Source organism: Petromyzon marinus, chromosome 35, assembly GCF_048934315.1.
Source record: "Petromyzon marinus isolate PM22_M1 ecotype Great Lakes invasive population chromosome 35, UKy_Petmar_22M1.pri1.0, whole genome shotgun sequence".
Lineage (NCBI taxonomy): Eukaryota > Metazoa > Chordata > Hyperoartia > Petromyzontiformes > Petromyzontidae > Petromyzon > Petromyzon marinus.
The window spans coordinates 4,639,369-4,657,163 of NC_133701.1; the positions used below are offsets into that span (position 1 = coordinate 4,639,369).

General features: G+C 50.0%; 1 protein-coding gene across 13 annotated transcripts in view; it reads left to right on the top strand.

The window, feature by feature from the left end:
- LOC116948983 (receptor-type tyrosine-protein phosphatase delta-like) overlaps positions 1-17,795 on the top strand; it is a 614,820-nt gene that overhangs the window by 573,857 nt on the left and 23,168 nt on the right. For all 13 annotated transcript variants that reach the window (XM_076071860.1, XM_076071866.1, XM_076071855.1 and 10 more), the window contains 4 exons: positions 1,029-1,152; positions 2,613-2,788; positions 12,190-12,309; positions 13,275-13,429. In XM_076071860.1, coding sequence (XP_075927975.1) covers positions 1,029-1,152; positions 2,613-2,788; positions 12,190-12,309; positions 13,275-13,429 — 575 coding nt within the window. The remainder of the gene's footprint in view (positions 1-1,028; positions 1,153-2,612; positions 2,789-12,189; positions 12,310-13,274; positions 13,430-17,795) is intronic.

The following is a 17,795-nucleotide window of genomic DNA, read 5'->3' on the forward strand; positions in this document are numbered from 1 at the left end:
ACACTCTCTCACACTCTCCCACACTCTCCCACACTCTCCCACACTCTCTCACACACTCTCTCACACTCTCCCACACTCTCTCACACTCTCCCACACTCTCTCACACTCTCTCTCCCACACTCTCTCACACTCTCTCACACTCTCCCACACTCTCCCACACTCTCTCACACTCTCTCCCACACTCTCCCACACTCTCTCCCACACTCTCTCACACTCTCTCCCACACTCTCCCACACTCTCTCCCACTCTCTCTCCCACACTCTCTCCCACACTCTCCCCCACACTCTCTCACACTCTCCCACACTCTCCCACACTCTCTCCCACACTCTCCCACACTCTCTCCCACACTCTCTCACACTCTCTCCCACACTCTCCCACACTCTCTCCCACTCTCTCTCCCACACTCTCTCCCACACTCTCCCCCACACTCTCTCACACTCTCCCACACTCTCCCACACTCTCTCCCACACTCCCACACTCTCTCCCACTCTCTCCCACACTCTCCCACACTCTCCCACACTCTCTCACACTCTCTCCCACACTCTCACACTCTCCCACACTCTCTCCCACACTCTCCCACACTCTCCCACACTCTCACACTCTCTCCCACACTCTCCCACACTCTTTCCCACTCTCTCCCACACTCTCTCCCACACTCACCCACACTCTCTCCCACACTCTCCCACACTCTCTCACACTCTCCCACACTCTCTCACACTCTCTCTCACACACTCTCTCACACACTCTCCCACACTCTCTCCCACACTCTCTCCCACACTCTCTCCTACACTCTCTCACACACTCTCCCACACTCTCTCTCACACACTCTCCCACACTCTCACACTCTCTCTCCCACACTCTCCCACTCTCTCCCACACTCTCTCCCACACTCTCTCCCACTCTCTCCCACACTCTCTCCCACACTCTCCCACACTCTCCCACACACTCTCCCACACTCTCGCCAACGCCTCAAATGCTGATGCACTTCGACGTTGTTATTTTTTCCGCGCGCCTCCCACCAAACGCAGTCAATCGACCCCGGGCAGCAGTTCACGTGGGAGCACTCAAACCTGGAGGTGAACAAGGCGAAGAACCGCTACGCCAACGTCATCGCGTACGACCACTCACGCGTCATCCTGCAGAGCCTGAGCGGTACGCGGGGGGTCTGAAGCGACAGCCAGCGCTTGCGAGGAGCCCACGCATCGAGATGCTTCAATGAGCAATGCAATAAAACGCCGCACCTGTTACTCTGTCTGTCGGTATTGATAAGGGACTTAAAATAATCCCAACTTTATTGCTTTATAGATTGCATTGATGGGGGGGGGGGGGGGGCTTCTCTCTCTCATAATATTTTGGCTACCCTTTGTGTAGAGTCTGTGCGTGTGTGATGCCCGTCTGTCAGTCAATCTGCCTGACTGCTTCTTTGCCGAAAACCGCTCGTGATAGTTACATTAATGCATTGATTCGCTCGAATAAGAACCGGTGTTTTTCACTTTATTTCCAATGGATTTGTGTGACCACTGATGACCTCCTGAATGCATAACTTTAAAAACAATTATAATAAAACAACGACCCTCAATTGTGACAATTCATCAGATTCATCAGATCGCCTGGGAGAGGGGGGTGAATTATCAACGCATCTACCGTCTTAAAAAAAAACACTTCAATTTGACCCGCCAAAGTGGGACCGATTTTATTATATATTTTATCTCACTTTGTCTGTTTTTGTTTTGTTATTTGAACAACAGCGAGGGGAGAAGGAGGGTTTGCTCTGTGGCAAAGAGTCCTTTCGACATTCACGTGGAGCTGGTTGAAAGCTGAACCAATATTTGTTTATTGCCTATGTTGGACAGGAAATTGAGGGTGTCAATTGCCAGGAATTGGCACGGATGTGCAGGCACAACACCGTATTCATCATTTACACGGCCTTGTCACGGGGAAATGTATAGAGTAGGCTGACGTACCGGGCAACGGACCTCCTTGAGAGCAGAATGGGCAGTCGGGCCTCCAATGTTGGCCTGTTCTGAATGCCAAGAACATTACGAGTGGGCTTTGGGAGGACACATTCGCGAGAAGAGGTGATGGCCGGTGGTCGATACGAAAAAAGAGTGGCACCCAATAGAGAGAAGGCATCCAAAAATGCCTCCACGGAAAGTTGGCATCGGTTCATGGGTGCAGGAGCGAGGTGGATTGTTGTTTTTGTGCACAGCGGTGACCATGATTTCTGGCCCCCCGGCTTTGCGGTGGACTTCACCCAGCCAGCAACAAGACCGTGGCTGGGTCTCCCTGCTGTTCATGTTACAGAATGTTTTCTAAAATGAAAACTAATTTCTTTACAACTCCTTTTTGTATTTAGTTTGTTGTCCTTGCCCCGCACACTCCGATTAGCACGGTTGGCCACGTGCGGTGCGAAAGAAGTTCAACATACATATACGTACAAATCCGCGCACCACAGTCCCGCCGGCCATATAACTTTCCAATTGAGGCCTTACCACAAGCAGGGGAGATGGCGACTGCATGGCTGTGCTCTAAATTATTGGCTACGTACGCTGCGAAAGAAGTTCAACATGCATACATAGACGTAATCGCTTACGATGTAATTTGAATGACAGGCGTGCAAAACAGCGACTACATCAACGCCAACTACATTGACGGCTACCGCAAGCAGAATGCCTACATCGCCACCCAGGGTCCGCTGCCCGAGACGACCAGCGATTTCTGGAGGATGGTGTGGGAGCAGGGGAGCGTCACGATCGTCATGATGACGCGGCTGGAGGAGAGGGCACGGGTAAGTGCGCGTGTCTGTGCGCGTGTGTGCGTGCATTTGTGTCCATGTGTGTGCACGTGCTTGCACGTGCGCCTGTGCGTTCGTGTGCTTGTGCGTCCGTGTGTGTACGGTATGCCCTCGCTATTCACGAACTTGCTGTCCGCAATTTTGGCGATCCGCAAAAATTGCATCTGGAACTCTGCACGACTGTGTCGAGAGAGAGGGAAAGAAAGAGATGAGATAGTGTGATGATGCTGCGCATAAGTAACTTCATTTATAAACTATTATTCAATATTTAGATTTATTTAGTTTATGTTTATTATAACCAAGTAACTTTTTTGTGTTGTTATCATTATTTTCATGTATTTAGTAGCTTATTTTTTTATTTATTTAATAGATGTAATTGCTTAAAAAGATAGGTTTTCGTCAGACAATATCATGGTCTGCGAACTGTGCTATTCACGAGCATCTCCGGAACGTATCTCTCGCGAATAACGAGGGAATGCTGTGTTTGATTGCGTGCATTCGTGTGTTTGTGTATACGTGACCGTATCTTCCCATGAATCCCTAGAACACTCCCTACTTCTGCAGGCGATGTCTTTCTTCCGTCAAAGAAATGGCTTCCCTTCAATAGTGGTCTCAATGGGCTGTGGTCTGATTGTGAAAAACGGCAATCTGTCCGTGTGTATTATAGGCAAAATGAGCAGTGCACTTCCTGATTTCACAAGTCGATGTTTGATGATTGATGATGAGAAACAAAAATGTGCCAGTCGAAATGCTTCTCCTCTCAAAATTAGTGCCGGGCAGTACTCATCTCCTGTGTAGGGCCTTGAACCAGCCGTGACAATTGCACATGACTACGCCAGGTAAATAAACAGCCGTAGTTTACTGTTAACAAAGTAGTACCTTATTTGTCAACCGGCAGAGGGATAACATATTAAGTAGATCCCCGACTGGGAATTTATCTTAAACTTATTTCGCACCGTACGTAGCCAAGCGTGCTAATCGGAGGTGCAAGAAAGGATTGATTGCTGGAGCGGAGAGTGTGCGGAGGGGATTAGAGTGAAACGGGCTGCGAGAGGTGGGCAGGGGAAAGTCCATGGAGGATCTTAAAGATTGGTGAATGTGATCTTGAAGTTGATCTGCTATTGGGTCTGGAAGCGGTGGAGGGTTGGGAGACATTGGGGTGAAGGGGCGGGGGGGGGGCTGGTTTCCTGGAGGAAGTGAGAGTGCACGGAAGGGAGTTGGCCGAAATACCGGAGAGACAAGATGCGGTGGAGGACAACAAGCTCAAACAAATGATGATCATGCTCCAGCCACGGTGCCGCACGAGCAGTTAATTTGATTGAAATATTCACATCATGAGCAGCACATTACCTGCTCAACATGTTGTGATAATTTACCACCAGTTTGGCACACGTGTTCCCAGTACTGGAGGTACTGGGTATAGGGTCACAGTGACTGCAGGCCTTAGATGTGGCAGAAAATTGGCAAGCCTCTCATGGGTGACAGGAGGAAGGGACATTCCTGCCCACGAAATTACACAATAAGTAATGACCGAACTCGTTAAATGTCCACGGAATTAACGAATGTTCTGCGCTCGTCCGAATACGATTCTTAAACTAATTATGGTGGTTGGGGGCGGAGGATGGGGGGGGGGGGTGGAGGAGTGGGAGGACCAAGGGACTCCTAGAGGAGGAGGCGCGTGCGGTAAGATGTCATTTAACGGAACCTGATATTCTGGCTGCGTGAACGCCAGCCAGGATATTATGAGGTCGCACTCATTGTGTTCAGTTGGTTGTCCTTCCCCGCCACCTCCGATTTGCACGGTTGGCGATGTATGGCGCGAACGAAGTTGAACATGCAACATACATACATTAAACGAAGTTGAACATGCAACATACATTGCACACAAGGTGCTGTCCACAAATGAACCGTAATGCCTTGCTGATCTCGTCAAGAAGCATAAACCATCACGCAAAGAGCCTCGCAATGGCTTTTGGCTAACCATCAATCATGGCTGTGGATGACGATGAGAAGCTGGTCTTGCACTTGCTCCTCTGATTATGTGGAAATTTCTTAGAATGGTGGAGGGACACCACGGTGGTGAGATGTTAACTCCCTCGCCTGGTATACCGGTGGTCGCGGGTTCGATCCCGACTCTGACGCCTGCAAATTTGGAGTTTGCGTGTCTCTCTCACCTTGGTCACGTGGTCTTTTTTCCGGTTCCTCCGGTTTTCCCCTCCACGTGATCAGCCACTTTGTTCGCTATCATTTGTGGCCAGGTCGCTCCTGAAAAAAAGAGCTATATAGCTCAGTTGGCCTCACCTGGTAAAATAAAAATGACCTTCTAGTTCTCATCCTTCAGTGCTGAAGCCTTGTTTAATTTGGAGTAACGAATTACTATGGCGTGATTGATGGTAATTATGCCGCTTTCCACGCTTATACAGCAACTATAGATTATTATTTTTTTATCTTGTACCGAACTACATATTTTTTACATGTACTTCGCTGGAAATTAAGGTGATGAGGTTTTTCATAAAGTCTCCGGCTAAGCTGGCACCACTGGTGTCTCGAAATCAGAAAGTTGTGACTTCCAGTCTCCGTCAGGGGTCATACTCGGGGCATCAACCCTCTGGGGGCGAAGAAGATAAAGTAGCACTTTGTGGGCAAGTGAGCCGCGGTTGTCCTATGCATTCACCCACCCCCGCCGTAGGAATGTGGAATTTCCACGAGTGGCTCCAGGAGATGCCCCAGACTCAATCGTGCCAGAAACCACTTTGCTTGTTGTTGTAAAGCCCCGATGATTTTTCCCGACGCGCGTTGACACGCGGGCCGTCTTAGCGTATTGCTGTTGTGAACTAAATTGACCCGAGTGCACTCGAATTATGGCAAACTGTGGGAGCCATCTGTCATTATGTATTTTTTTCCGAGCATATGGCACGTTCCACATTATTTAATTAGAATTTTCTTTCATCCGCATAATCATGACCGTGCGTTTATCCCACTCTCTCCGAACGCAATGCGCTGTGAGGCCGTGATCATTCTTTTACCGTCAGATTTCCGCGCATGATCCGCGTAACGCGCGCCTCTAAACCCGTAAATGAATCCATAAAACCGGTCGTGTGAAGATGGGAAAAGCCATGAAGCAAGATGCTGCATCGCAGATGCCTCGCCTGCCACAAATAAACGGATCCGTTCACTTTCAGCTTCCTCCTGTGAACATCGTCCTCGGCCTTGCGTCGAGGAACGCCCACGTTCGTCAACCCTCCGTCGTTGTTTTTTCGGGCCGGGATGCTGTGCCATGCGGCGTGATGTCCCCGACGTGGCACTCCACGCCATAACCGGTCGTGGCAATAAGAAAATCCTACAGCGACCAGGGGGGAAGAGAGCTGCAAGTAAATGCATTGCCTTAAATTTGGTGTATTTGGCATTTGATTTCATCCAGAACAGTCCAAAATGGTGTTTCCGGGAATTATCTATCTCAGATAATTTTGTCCTCGTGATACTTATTGTGTCCTCATGGTATTATAGGAATATAAGGTACACTAATGTATAATTATTAGGGATAGGCATAGCTTGTACTCCCGTGGTAGTGCCTTATGCTGATAATCCCCATTCAAATTCACCCTTTGGAGCATTCCGGAAAACATCGAGTGAGAAATTAAGCCCCTGGGGTGTATTAATACTCTACTAATTAAAAAAAAAACATGGGCTTTTAACGTCACAGGAAGACTTGCAGATTTCACGGGCCAGCAGCTCCCTCCAAAAGGAGGTGAAATATGACAAGAGCAGGACAGTTGACAACGCTAGTCCTGGGGATTCTCTTCAGTCCCTGAAGAAGCCCCCGTTACACGCGGGCGAGCCTCGCGCCGGACACACCGTGCCAAGCAGCACGCAGCGCGACCCCCAAAACACAGTGGGGGGGGGGGAGAGCGACGTAGCGCGACCGCGAGAAAAGAACCCCTCTGCGGTGTTATCAACCCCCCCCTCCCCCCCGGTGGCTGTCGAGCGGCAGACACGCCCCCATGCATTACGGAGCGCCGCGCAGAGCAATAAATAAGGGGTTTCTGACGTGTTGACAGTCGAGAAGATCCGCGGAGCGGGACTTTCCTGGCCACACGGTCCCCAGGACGTACACTGATCCAGAGATTTGGGTGCCGGCCTGTCATTATTCTGCCTTTGATATCGGCTTAGTGCCACTCGGGTGAAAATTGCATGAGCAAAGGGGTGACCATCCTGGGCCAACAGCACTCACTCTGGTTTTTCGGTCGAAATTCACCAACCAGTAAGCTCAAAGTGGGAGGGGGGGGGGATTTGTTGACTGGGGATCCATAGCTCGTTCTCGCTTGTTAATTCACCATGTGCAAAGGCCCTAATTACTTAAATAAGGTCTATTGTTCTCACGTTGCCCCCCTGTGCTGCAGCTTAATTACGTGACGCATTAACGAAAGCTCTGTTGGGAAGTCGCCCCGGGAATTTAATGTGGATATAGATTTAAGCGATGCCAGGGATTGATTGAGTTAGAATAATAAAAAAAAAAATGCATAGCCCGTTGTCAATCCACAGCTAAATGAAAGCTTCTGCATGCCACGCAGCTTACCAGGGATTGTTTGGCCCTATTTCATCACGCTGGTTATGTGGGGGTCTCCTGGACCGGTTTTAGATATCGCTCTCCACCGATGTTCGGCCTTTGACCAAATCGCGCTCAGTGTGCCTGATCCGTCATGCCTCAGGGGGTTCAAGAGAGTTGACCCTGCACAGCGCTTGGATGATGGACGACCTCCATGCACACAAATGCAGGTGCAGTAGGTGCTGCGGGCAGGAGAGGGCATTACAACTAAACCCAACTCTTGTGCTGTGTTCCTCCCCCCCTCCACCACCAGCAGGCACTGACCAGTGTGGCGAGGTATGGTCAAACGACTCTCACGTTCAGCACGGAGTAGGGAGGCCCCATTCCATCCAGCAGCAGATTGATAAATTAGCTGGGTCATGTAATGGCGTTGGCTGTGGTCGAAATACAAACTCGGGTCGTTGAGTTCATAGCACGCGGTGCGCTAACCGGTGTGTCTCCACCTCACCCCCATCCCTCGTGGTTTTACTCCTCGGCTCCCATGGAGCATTTCTACCTCACGCACCTCCCCCCCCCCCCAAAATCACACGCCCCCCTCCCGCCACCGCCCCCTCCTCCTCCGCCCCCCCCCCATCCCCCATCTGTCTTTTTGGCTCAAAATAGCCAAAGCTCTAAATCTGCAGTTGCCGCCGCCGTCGGGCGACGCGTGACGAGGCGAGCTCGAGGAGTGATGGCACACGGCAACTTGCCTCGGAAAAGGACAACCTCCTGAAGGCAGGCAGATGGCCCAGATTTTCGTCGTGCTGAGACAGCGAGGAGGGGGGCGCGTGCTCTCGCGACACGTAGTAATTGGTGGAACGAAGCGAATTAGTTACGTACAGTATTTGCGCGAGAAGAATGTCGTGGCTTTATTTTCGCTGTTTAATTAAGACAAAATGCATTCATGGGATGATTGCCACTTAATGCGATTCTGCCAAAGCAACATGTTTAATGCTGTGGAAAAAAAAAGGACGTTATTTTGATCAGCTCATTGTGCCTCGCGGAGCCTAATTAAGAAATAGCGAATAAAACCACTGTGACGCCGTGGTTCTTTGTGCTGATGGGCCATGGTGTCGAGAGAGGGCACTTGCCAATGACATCTGGTAAAACAGCAGTGTTTGTTTAGCGATCCTGCCTCTAATCATGAGCCACATGAGGACAAAACTGGTTGCGTGTTTAAACAAATTCCACCAGTTCACGTGAGCGTGGAGGGGGCAGATAGGAACCAATAGAATAGAAAATATATACAGTGAAGGAAAAAAGTATTTGATCCCCTGCTGATTTTGTACGTTTGCCCACTGACAAAGAAATTATCAGTGTATAATTTTAATGGTAGGTTTATTTGAACAGTGAGAGACAGAATAACAACAAAATCCAGAAAAAACGCATGTCAAAAATGCTATAAATTGATTTGCATTTTAATGAGGGAAATAAGTATTTGACCCCCTCTCAATCAGAAAGATTTCTGGCTCCCAGGTGTCTTTTATACAGGTAACGAGCTGAGATTAGGATCACTCTCTTTAAGAGTGTGCTCCTTTTTTAATCTCAGCTCGTTACCTGTATAAAAGACACCTGTCCACAGAAGCAATCAATCAATCAGATTCCAAGCTCTCCACCATGGCCAAGACCAAAGAGCTCTCCAAGGATGTCAGGGAAAAGATTGTAGACCTACACAAGGCTGGAATGGGCTACAAGACCATTGCCAAGCAGCTTGGTGAGAAGGTGACAGCAGTTGGTGTGATTTTTCGCAAATGGAAGAAACACAAAAGAACTGCCAATCTCCCTCGGCCTGGGGCTCCATGCAAGATCTCACCTCGTGGAGTTGCAATGATCATGAGAACGGTGAGGAATCAGCCCAGCACTACACGGGAGGATCTTGTCAATGATCTCAAGGCAGCTGGGACCATAGTCACCAAGAAAATAATTGGTAACACGCTACGCCGTGAAGGACTGAAATCCTGCAGCGCCCGCAAGGTCCCCCTGCTCAAGAAAGCACATATACATGCCCGTCTGAAGTTTGCCAATGAACATCTGAATGATTCAGAGGACAACTGGGTGAAAGTGTTGTGGTCAGATGAGACTAAAATGGAGCTGTTTGGCATCAACTCAACTCGCCGTGTTTGGAGGAGGATGAATGCTGCCTATGACCCCAAGAACACCATCCCCACCATCAAACATGGAGGTGGAAACATTATGCTTTGGGGGTGTTTTTCTGCTAAGGGGACAGGACAACTTCACCGCATCAAAGGGACGATGGACGGGGCCATGTACCATCAAATCTTGGGTGAGAACCTCCTTCCCTCAGCCAGGGCATTGAAAATGGGTCGTGGATGGGTATTCCAGCATGACAATGACCCAAAACACACGGCCAAGGCAACAAAGGAGTGGCTCAAAAAAGAAACACATTAAGGTCCTGGAGTGGCCTAGCCAGTCTCCAGACCTTAATCCCATTGAAAATATGTGGAGGGAGCTGAAGGTTCGAGTTGCCAAACGTCAGCCTCGAAACCTTAATGACTTGGAGAAGATCTGCAAAGAGGAGTGGGACAAAATCCCTCCTGAGATGTGTGCAAACCTAGTGGCCAACTACAAGAAACGTTTGACCTCTGTGATTGCCATCAAGGGTTTGGCCACCAAGTACTAAGTCATGTTTTGCAGAGGGGTCAAATACTTATTTCCCTCATTAAAATGCAAATCAATTTATAACATTTTTGACATGCGTTTTTCTGGATTTTGTTGTTGTTATTCTGTCTCTCACTGTTCAAATAAACCTACCATTAAAATTATAGACTGATCATTTCTTTGTCAGTGGGCAAACGTACAAAATCAGCAGGGGATCAAATACTTTTTTCCTTCACTGTACGCACTCCTCTTTTACAGCTGCCGCCACTGTGGTTGTAACGGTCAGCACACTGGACTTGCAATTAAAAGTTCGCCGGTTCGATCTCCTCGGCAGTATAAATGGCGACTGTAGGTCCTGTGTGGTTGGGGTCAAGTACGGGTACTTCCGCCTCCTCTGTTGATGTCTGGCCAAAATGGAAAAGGTTAGGCCAAAAAAAAAGAAAGAACCTGCAGTGGTCCTCTCGAGCTTACTCTCTTGGGTGGATGGAGGTGGAGGGCTTTTCACCAGCAGTGGTGCAGGAAAAGCAGTTGCAAATCTGCACCTTTGCCACGGAGAGAGCTGCAGTGATGCTGCCCATGACAATCAGGAAACAATGGCCTCGGCTTTGCCACCTGTCTCCAGGAGCGTCCGTGATCTCATGTGCGGCTCGGGAACACTGAGAACATCACATTACATCACATTGCATCAAATATATTAAGGAACAACTTTGCACCTTTCTTTCCTTACACCAGACAGTGGCTTACTGCCATCATCAGCCACAGTTCTCAGGTGCTTGGGTCGCTGGTAGCGGCCGCCTTCTTCATATATTCGGCGTTCTGCTGTCGTCTTCACCGAAATCTCATAAAGCAAATGCAATATCTGAAATAAAAGAACGATGAGCACACCAGGCACCGCCTGGCAGTGTTTTTTCTTGCCGTGATTTGTTTTGTCCCACTGGCAAGAATGTGGAACAGTTCCAAAATGCCGAGACCATCGAGTGTGTCACACACAGTTTTTTTTGGCGAGCATTGAAAATCGTTTCGACGTGAAGACATGCTTTCCGTTCCGGGGAGATCTCAGGCCCAATAAAAAAAAACGAAAACACCGCAACCGACCCCTTGAAAATATTTTTGAGGAATGATTCACGAGCAGGTGACGCTTAACAAAGTGAACTAATGACGCAGGTGAAAATTAGTCGAAGCCACGAGTGAATGCACAACACGAGGACCTTTTCCTAGGAACAAAATTGAGCAATTAGAGATAAAGAGGACTAAAGCAGAGGGCTCGCAATTACACTCGAATGGGGTGAGCGTAGGGGGCAGAGCAACCTTTTTAACAGGGGTAATTTTTGCGCACGCTAAAAAATGTTGAATTAGCTTTTCACCGAAAGGCTTTCACTATAATAGGTTATTGCTGGCTCAGATAAATGTACGCCATATGATGTGTGGGTGGCAATTATAGGACAACCAAGCTATTGAAAATTACATTCCGTAAAATCATGTATCTTAATCCATTAGAGCTGGAATTATGGGAATTAGGCAAATTATCGGTGGGGGGGGGGGGGGGGGTGTTCCAAAAGTTAATTAATTAGCGGTTTGAAATTCCCAACTAATTTCTATTATTCGGCGAGAATTAGACACAGCAATAGCAATTTAATATAGCTGCAAAGGCGATATTTCTGTGGGATTAAGTCAACTCGAGCGATACCCTTTCGGAGAACACGTGCAATCATTATCACAGCAACCCGTCACGTGGGTTGAGAGAGCGAGCCCCTCGCCCTGCACACGCCCTCGTGGTCACGCTACTGGAAGACTCGCGCCCACTTGCAAGCACGTGCCGCGTTACACATCGTGCCACGTTAGTAAAGCTGCCACTGGGGGGGGGGGGGGGGGGGTGGGCGGCCCAGGCCGGGGGAGGGGGGGTGGCGGCTGGGGGGGGGGGGGCAGCCGGGGGAGGGGGATTGGGTGGTCGGGGGGGGGGTCCCATTGGCGAGACTGCAACCAGGGGCATTGGAATGGGGTGACACGAGACGTGTGACCCAAGACGCTTTTTTTATTTGCTGGCACGTCAGCGGCACGCGCGCTTGCAAACCTCCTTCTCCTTAGGCTCCGGGGCCTCGTGCCGCTGTAGCGACGTTGTTGTTTTGTTTTGCGCGCCGAACAACGACGGCTCCGTCAATTTTACCACTCGGCGTCCCATGTCCGGCTGCAGGTGAAGTGCGAGCAGTACTGGCCGAGCCGCGGGGCGGAGACGTACGCGACGATACACGTGTCGCTGCTGGACTCGCTGGAGCTCGCCACGTACCACGTTCGCACCTTCAGCCTCGGCAAGGTGAGGGCATTTCGTGGCAGTGGCGTGCGCAAAACAGCGGCGACAACGGGAACGAAACAACCGGCCTGAGCCGCAAAGCGGTGGTGACGTCACCGCGGCGATTGTGCCAGGCTCGGTGCACATTCACAACGAAAAAAATTGCCCCGTGTAGCATTTGCAGGCCATTCGGGAAAGTGCTGTTAGCGAGCACCTATAAAGGTCGGCAAGGTAAATAAACGGGTGGGTGGCCAACACCACGCACAAGCGCTTTTGTCTCCCTAGTGGCAATGGTTGCACCACACCACGTACTCATTTGAGGCTAGGTCGACTTAAAGGAGGCCCAGGACCAGTTCATATAATCGTCACTTGGTGTTGGCTGTGAGTGTGAATTGAACTCGGGGCGCCAGGTTCATAGCGCAGTGCGCTAACCACTCCGCCAGCTCTCCCCACACACGTGCACACGTACATACATACACATACATTTTGCACATTAGGTATGCATGCCGTTCTTATAGCGCGCACGCTATCACGAAGGTGGCATCCTCAAGTCTCTGTTTGCTTTACAGAACAGATGGGTACCAGCCTGGCAGTTGGGGTGACGTTGCCGTGTGGTTTTCAAATTAGTCAAGAGTTGGACCGTGACGCAGGGCACACATGGCCTTATCCTTTTTGGATTAACATTACGGGATTTTTAACCTCCGCTGTGACGTGGAGAGCGAATATTTTAGGGGTTTTTTTTTTGCGCGCTCCTCAGGACCCTCGTGAAAAAGATTTAAGACTTGGTGAAGATGAAAGAAATGTCATTGTCCGTAGCATCACCATTGATGTATTCAACAGTGTGATCGCATTCCCCGATGGCTCATTTCCCCAGACCTGCACAGGTTAACCACCTCCTTGCAACTCTCTCCTTCCCCCCCCCTAATTAAACCCCTGCCCCCCCCCCTACCCCCCACGCCTCCCCCACATCGGTTCACCCGGTTCACCAGACGGGCTCCAGCGAGAAGCGGGAGGTGCGGCAGTTCCAGTTCACGGCGTGGCCGGACCACGGCGTCCCCGAGTACCCGACGCCCTTCCTGGCGTTCCTGCGGCGCGTCAAGGCCTGCAACCCGCCCGACGTGGGGCCCATGGTGGTGCACTGCAGGTCAGTGAGCCGGCCGGACCGCCTGCCCGGCCGGCCAGTCGGCCAACCAATGAGGCAGCCAATTGGGCGGCCAGTTAGTCAGTTAGCCAGCCTGCCAGTAAGTAGGCCAATCCGCCTGTGCTGAGCGACATGAACCACAATGTGATGTGTGTACCAGTGTCCAGGTTCGTACGCACGGAGCAACAATGATGGATGTTGGTTTTGCGTGGTATGGGCACTTACGTTGCCCAGCGATAGCATGTGTGCGTGCGTTGAGCAGTAGTGTGGCGGTTTAGCGCTATGCTGCGCTGTGAACCCAGCAACCCGAGTTAGATTCCCGCCCACGGCCAACGCCAGTGACGATTAAATTATCTGAATCGGTCCGGGCCTCCCCGAGGTCGACTCGACGGCAATTGAGTACCTGGTGCGGTGTGTAAACATCGCCATTAGGGAGACAAACGCGGTCAGACGTGGTGCTGGCCACCCACCCCCGATGTGCCGTGCCGGCCTTAATAGGTGCTCATCAACAGCACTTGCCCCCAGCAGTCTGTTAAGGCTGCACAGGGATCTTTGTCTTTGTGTCTATACGCATGGTGCGCTCCACGTACCTTCAGCCAGGTCAGGTGTAGTCGACCCAGTCGGCGTGCTAGGGGAGGCGCAGGGGCCTGCTTTGATGATAGGCCTCACATTGCCGATAACCCAAGCCAACGCTAACCACCGCTTCTGGCGTTGGAGGATTTGTGGTGGTCACACCGTACGTAGCCAACCGTGCTACATAGGTAAGCTCCCCCCCCCCCCCACCCACTTCGGGCGTAAGTCCTGGCATCCGTGTGCGCCAATTCGATGAAGCCCTTCGACTCTGACGTTCTGTGAAGTGGCATTTCTTCAAAGAAAGTTTTTCTTTTCTACTTTTATTTAGGAAAAACAGCAACGGCGTCCGGGCCTGCAAGATAGACGCGAACCACTTTGCGGGCGCCGCGCTTTATCCTTCCGCTTGGCTGCGTTGCCCATTGCCATTAAAGGGGAAGCTCGCGAAGAAGTAATGAGGGGTCGTCGGTCGTAGCGTGGAATGGCTAATCGGCGGTACTGGTCCACCCCGTGCGGTCCGGACCGTGGCGGCTCTCCCAGCTCCCCCCCCACCTCCCCAATAAATTGCACCCATTAGCATTGCCTTAATTACGGCAATCATTCATGCATTAATGAGCCGGCCTAATTGCACTATCAAACGAAGCAATTTCCAAGAATACAAAAAAATAATTTTTACAAGTTGTTTCTCGTCTGTTTTTTTTTTTACAGACACGCAACAACAATTTTTTTAAGTGTGCACTTAAGCGGGAGTCGAGTCCATTTCTGCGGAAAGGAATTGCGGCGCTTATTTACGTGTTTTGGGCGCGGGGTGTTGGGGTGGTTTCCACCCCGCGAATATAAACAGCGCCAACCCCCGGCAGCGTGCGCCGTTACCTGTAAACCGCTATTAATTGCCTCGGCTCTTTCACCCAACGGTGTTTTATAGACGTAGCGGTTATAACTCGGATAGCTGTAACCTTGCCCAAGACACGGGCCGTTTCGTCCCATCGAGCCGCGTCTGACAATCAGTTGTGGTTTATCGTTCATTGGTTCGTTTGTTTTCACCGACTCGTGAGATGGACCGTGAATATTTTAATGCACGGCGGTGATGGGGGGGGGAGGAACGATAATTAATTATTTAAAATTAATTGAAACGTCATTTCGTTTATATTTCAGTGTCCCATCATGCTCGCATACGATTTTTTCGGAATGTCATTCTAATCGTCTCGCCTTTATTTGTTTGTACAGACAGCGATGATTGTTTTGGAGGCTCTGCCGCCTCTGAAAAGTGTTGCCTGCAATTTTGTTAAAGTCAGTGCACATCGTATTGGGTTGCTTTTTTACTTTCATTGTAATAATGATTGATTGTTAAGCCTCGTGGTTGTTTAGAAAGATTATAAATTAATCGAATTGCACTTGAGGGATAATCCATTATGCTTCATCCAAACTCGACACTAATTTATTTAACCCGAGCTCCATGCCGTTCTGTCGACGTTTCATGCAGACCATAACGGTACGTTAATTAACCGATTAATTTTGAGCTTTACGCTTCGCGATGGATTAATTTAAACGTGCACGCGACAATCTGTTGTTTTCTATTTGTGGCCTGTAATTAGTTCCACGTCATCCGGGCAGCCATGAGGGGTGCTACATCTTAAGATCTCGATCTCTCTATCAAAATCAGTTCAAGTCTCCCGTGAATCACGTGACTTCTGTGTGGCCACTCCCACTGGGAATTCCTCCCGCCCACTGTGAAAACAGATGACGCTCCGTGCAGCGTCGAGGCCCTTATGCAGCATCTTCCTGCCCATCCTCCCCCTCTCCTGACCCGTGGATCCCATTTCTCCATTCATTTTAAATCTTTTCCCCTTATCTCCCACTCTTTATTTTCTCTCCTCCCTTCCCCATTCCTTTTACTCTTTCCCAGTTTGTTACATCCTTACCTCCACTCCTTTTCCCATAGTGTGTGCCATGGGTTCAAAGGTGCGAGTTCCCCACAATGGAACAATTGAAAGTGAAGCTTCGCCCCTGAATTGTGAAAATTCATCGAATCGCGAGGAGAGAGAGAGAGAGAGAAACAAATACAGATCATGTTTTTGTGCTCCAGGTGTGATGTCGATTTTTAATGCTGACGATGCTTGCGTGGAAATTTGCGTGCATAACAATTCACCAGTTACAATGAATGCTAAGCGTGTTTAATTAGTGGCTAAATGTTACACTTAGGCTAATGGTGTGAGCAAAATGCAAAAAAAGTAAAACATTTCGTTACCATTCTCGAATAATATCACGGGCCGGGAATAATGACATTTTGTCAACATTTATTTGGAGGTGGTGGGGGGCTTCTGTTCCTCCCTTAAAACAACCCCCATCTCTTCTCCCTTGCCCAGCCTGCTGCTACTCCCTGCCCACTCCTCCCAGCTACGACATGGCCTACCGCAACCCTTATCACCACCCATACCCCTATCACTACCCCAACCCCTATCACTACCCCAACCCCTATCACTACCCCAACCCCTATCACTACCCCAACCCTTATCACTACCCCAGCACCTATCACTACCCTAACCCCTATCACTACCCCAACCCCTATCACTACCCCAACCCCTATCACTACCCCAACCCCTATCACTACCCCAACCCCTATCACTACCCCAACCCCTATCACTACCCCAACCCCCATCACTACCCCAACCCCTATCACTACCCCAACCCCTATCACTACCCCAACCCCTATCACTACCCCAACCCCCATCACTACCCCAACCCCTATCACTACCCCAACCCCTATCACTACCCCAACCCCTATCACTACCCTAACCCCTATCACTACCCCAACCCCTATCACTACCCCAACCGCTATCACCACCCATACCCCTATCACTACCCCAACCCCTATCACTACCCCAACCCCTATCACTACCCCAACCCCTATCACTACCCCAACCACTATCACTACCCCTGCTGCTACTGCCTATCCCGGCCCCCCAGGAAAAAATATATTTGGGGGGGCGGGGGTGATTTTACAGTTGCTGTTTTTACCATCCGTCCGTGACGTCCGCCTCACCTTGCGACTTCTCTCGCCTCGAGTTTTATTCCCCTGTCAGGACGTTCTAAAATACCCCCCCCACCCCTACAAAAAAAAATACCGCAAACACACGGAAAGCTTCGAAGCCAGATTGGGGGCATTCATCAAGGAGGACGAGAAAGGGGTCCTTAAGGGTAACTGGACCGAGTGGACAGCCCGCAGGGTTACACGGAGACCACCGGCCGTGCGAGTTAAGTGGAGCGGAGGTGCAAAATACCTAAACAATTAATTGATTTAAATCTCCCCGACGTATTAATCAGATAATCGCAATAAGTAACGGTTCAATTACGATTTACACGTTTAATTACGGCGCGCCACTTGCACCGCCGCGTCGTGCGTTCACAGCTGCGGGGAAACAATTTGGGGTGTTACGCTGGCGAACGGCGTGCGGAGTCGGCAGATGAGCCCCCCCCCGCCTGACTCTCTTCCCCTTTGAAAAAAATAATCCTTTGTTGCAAAAATATGACCGCTCAGAGGCACGAGCCATTGTAGTTTTGTACGAAAGCATATTATTTAATCACTCTTTGCGATGAAAGGAACACGTGTTCTTGTGCCCCGGTTTTTTTCTGTATGAAATTTTCCATTAGCGTGCGACGCATTAATGAGCGTTCTATTCTGTGCACTGTTAAAAGCCCAGCCCTGAAACTAAAATATATCAATTTCTACAAACGTTTACTTGCTTTGGCCAGGCGGATGGGAAAGTGCTGCCCCCTCCCTCTCCTTACTAAGTCGCTT